Source organism: Kryptolebias marmoratus, linkage group LG3 (genome assembly GCF_001649575.2).
Source record: "Kryptolebias marmoratus isolate JLee-2015 linkage group LG3, ASM164957v2, whole genome shotgun sequence".
Classification (NCBI taxonomy): Eukaryota; Metazoa; Chordata; class Actinopteri; order Cyprinodontiformes; family Rivulidae; genus Kryptolebias; species Kryptolebias marmoratus.
In genome coordinates, this window is record NC_051432.1 from 29,969,811 (window position 1) to 29,973,154 (window position 3,344).

The following is a 3,344-nucleotide window of genomic DNA, read 5'->3' on the forward strand; positions in this document are numbered from 1 at the left end:
TGTGGACAGTTTGTCCTCCAGCAGCAGAGAGAGGACATGTAGACAGTTTGTCCTCCAGCAGCAGAGAGAGGACATGTGGACAGTCTTAAAGCAGACAGGGTGTCAGCCTCAGGGAGGAGCCTGAGAACTGGAAGCTCCGCCTCCTGTTCTCCTGTTAGAACCTCTAGGAACCACAAGGAAACCTGCAGTCTGAGAGCAGAGAGCTCTGTTAGGGAAATATGGAGCAATAAGATCTTTAATATCAGTTGGAGCTTGGTTGTTGAGAGCTTTGGATGTTAGGAGGAAGATCTTAAATTCTCCTCTGAATCTGACAGGAAGCTGAAACTGTAGAAATCTGATCTCTGATCAGAACTCTGGCAGCAGCAGTTTGGATCAACTGAAGACTTTTAAAGAGTTTTTGGACTCCCAGATAATAAAGAGTTCCAACAGTCCAGCCTGGAGGTGATAAATGCACGGAGCAGTTTTTCTGCATCATTTTCAGACGAGATGTTTCTGATTTCAGTGATGTTGTTCAGGTGGAGGAAAGCAGTCCTGGTAACAGTTTTAATGTGGGGTTAAAAGACATCCTGATCCTAAATAACACCAAGGTTCTTTACTTTAGAACTGGAGAACAAATTAATGCCATCCAGAGGAAGAGAAAGGCTGCAGAGTTTGTTCCTGAGATGCTCAGGTCCAAAAACCACAACCTGTCTGTCTGAGTTTAAAGCAGGAAGTTAAGAGTCGTCCAGGTTTTTCTGTCTTTAAGTAAAAGATGTTTGTAATCTGAGTGACTGACTGGTGGTCTGATGCTGCCTCTCTGTGTTTCAGGAAGATGAAAGGCTCAGACAACCAGGAGAAACTGGTCTATCAGATCATTGAAGATGCAGGAAATAAAGGTACCGTTCTACCTGTTTGTGTTCAGAACCTCGAGGCTCGCTGTGAACGGATCAGAACCTCACAGGTGCTTCTGTTGGTTTGTGTGGCTGCAGGAATCTGGAGCAGAGACATCCGCTTCAAGAGCAACCTTCCTCTGACCGAGATCAACAAGATCCTGAAGAACCTCGAGAGCAAAAAACTCATCAAAGCCGTCAAGTCTGTGGCGGTGAGTTCTGTCCTGAAGGCAGACCGATCCGGTCCCAGTCTGGTTCTGTCCTGTACCTGTGTGTGTTTTTGTTTCAGGCATCGAAGAAGAAGGTCTACATGCTCTACAACCTGCAGCCGGACCGCTCGGTGACGGGCGGCGCCTGGTACAGCGACCAGGACTTTGAGTCTGAGTTTGTCGAAGTTCTGAACCAGCAGTGCTTTAAGTTCCTGCAGAGCAAGGTACAAACTTTCTTTATTTACACAGATCTGACACAGCAGCAGCTTGATGATCATTAATGTGAGACTGATGATCTTTAACACACACACACACACACACACACACGTTGTAACTTGGACTGTTTTAAGACGGTTCTGGTTCTGACCAGCAGGGTGCAGCAGAGCTCCAACTGTTCACCCTCTCATCACTTCCTGTTTTCCTGAGTTCTGCTCCTTCAGTTTGTGTTAAAGCCTCACGAGGAAATGAGTGAAAGAAAACTTTAACCGAAACCATCATGGGGGGTTGCTAGGAGGGAGGCGACATGTGGGAGGAGCCTATGGAGACACTATGACCTTGTAGTTCCTGCAGAAAAGTGGTCAAATAACTTCATCATGTAGATGAATTCTGCTGTTCTCCCGGCCTGTCCCGCTCTGAGGACCGGCAGAGACAGAGGAACCAAAAAACAAACTACTGTAAATACAGCAAATAATAATAATTTTAGTTTAACAACTGATCTGGCTCCAGATAAGATTTGGGTCTGGATCCCTGGCGTTTGTCCCATGATGCTCTGCAGCAGGTTCAGGTCATGTGACCCTGACTGTGTTCTGTGTGTGGAGGCTGACGCAGCGAGGGACAGCCAGCAGAGTCCCATGGTTCAGAGGAACAGCTCGTTCGCCACCTCCCATGAAGTGTGGAAGTACATCTGCGAGCTGGGGATCAGTAAGGTGACCAATCACACGCCTCCTCCCAGCTGCTGAACAAAGGTGTGCAGGTGGGCTCTGACAGGTGTGTGCCTGCAGGTGGACCTGTCTATGGACGACATCGAGACCATCCTGAACACGCTGATCTACGACGGGAAGGTGGAGATGACTGTGATCGCCGCCAAGGAGGGGACGGTGGGCAGCGTGGACGGACAGATGAAGCTGTTCCGGGGGGTGAACCCCGTCCTGCAGCCCACCGGCCTCGTCAAGACGCCCTGCGGACTCTGCCCGGTAACCGCACGCACCGACACACCTGCAGCCGGTCTGTCAGCCTCAGCTGAGCTCTCCCATCCTCTCTGCAGGTGTTTGACGACTGTCACGAGGGCGGCGAGATCTCTCCGTCCAGCTGCGTCTACATGTCGGAGTGGCTGGAGTTCTGACGGCTTTTGTCTGTGAGGAAACGATTATTCCAGCGATCTGTGATCCACAGCTTTTCTATTTATTAAAAGAACTGACGTAGGAAACGTGCAGTTTATTTAAACCTTCACCGTCGGGTCATCAGGGGTCAAAGTGCCGAGTTCTGATCAAACATCACTTCAATCAGCTGATGAAGGTCTGAGGTCCAGTTCCTCAGATTTCTGAGTTGGAATAAACCGAAGTTACAGCGACTCGGGACTCGGATCGATCAGCTGATTCCTCCTCATCTCTGCCTTCATGCAGATGGAACCAAGATTTTATTCCTTAAAGATGCTGTCAACCATCATCTTCTAGGTTTTCAGTTCCAACCCCTCAACAGACACACAAGTGACAGAAAGACAATGAGACTCAGTGATCAGCTGAAGGTCCTTCATCCTTCAGCTGATGATCAGCTGAACCTCCTCCATCCTTCAGCTGATAATCAGCTGAACCTCCTTCATCCTTCAGCTGATAATCAGCTGAACCTCCTTCATCCTTCAGCTGATCATCAGCTGAACCTCCTCCATCCTTCAGCTGATCATCAGCTGAACCTCCTCCATCCTTCAGCTGATAATCAGCTGAACCTCCTTCATCCTTCAGCTGATAATCAGCTGAACCCCCTTCATGTGTGTGTGAAGGAGGTTAAAAGGAGTTAACAGAAGTCCTGCTGGAAGGTTTTCACTGCAGGTTTAGAAATGGTTATTAGTTACATTACTTTTATAAACTAATTAAAGTAACTGAATAACAATTACATTTTAAATGGAGTAACTTGTAGCTAAAGTAACATTTGCAATTGATGAAGAGAAGAGAGGCTCCTCTCTGGTTCTGACAGAAACACCGATCATCACCCTGAGGTGAAGTAACTGAAGCTGCTGCTGGACCGCAGCGTCCTGCCCCCCCCCCCCCCC

The 3,344-nt window shown here is 48.4% G+C and overlaps 1 protein-coding gene across 1 annotated transcript in view; it reads left to right on the forward strand.

Annotated features, from left to right (window-relative positions):
- polr3f (polymerase (RNA) III (DNA directed) polypeptide F) overlaps positions 1 to 2,504 on the forward strand; it is a gene marked incomplete in the record, with an annotated part of 4,975 nt that extends 2,471 nt beyond the window's left edge. The window contains 6 exon segments of the mRNA XM_025002723.2: positions 808 to 875; positions 969 to 1,081; positions 1,159 to 1,302; positions 1,897 to 2,004; positions 2,080 to 2,271; positions 2,343 to 2,504. Coding sequence (XP_024858491.1) covers positions 808 to 875; positions 969 to 1,081; positions 1,159 to 1,302; positions 1,897 to 2,004; positions 2,080 to 2,271; positions 2,343 to 2,420 — 703 coding nt within the window.
- Between the last annotated feature and the right edge of the window lie 840 nt (positions 2,505 to 3,344).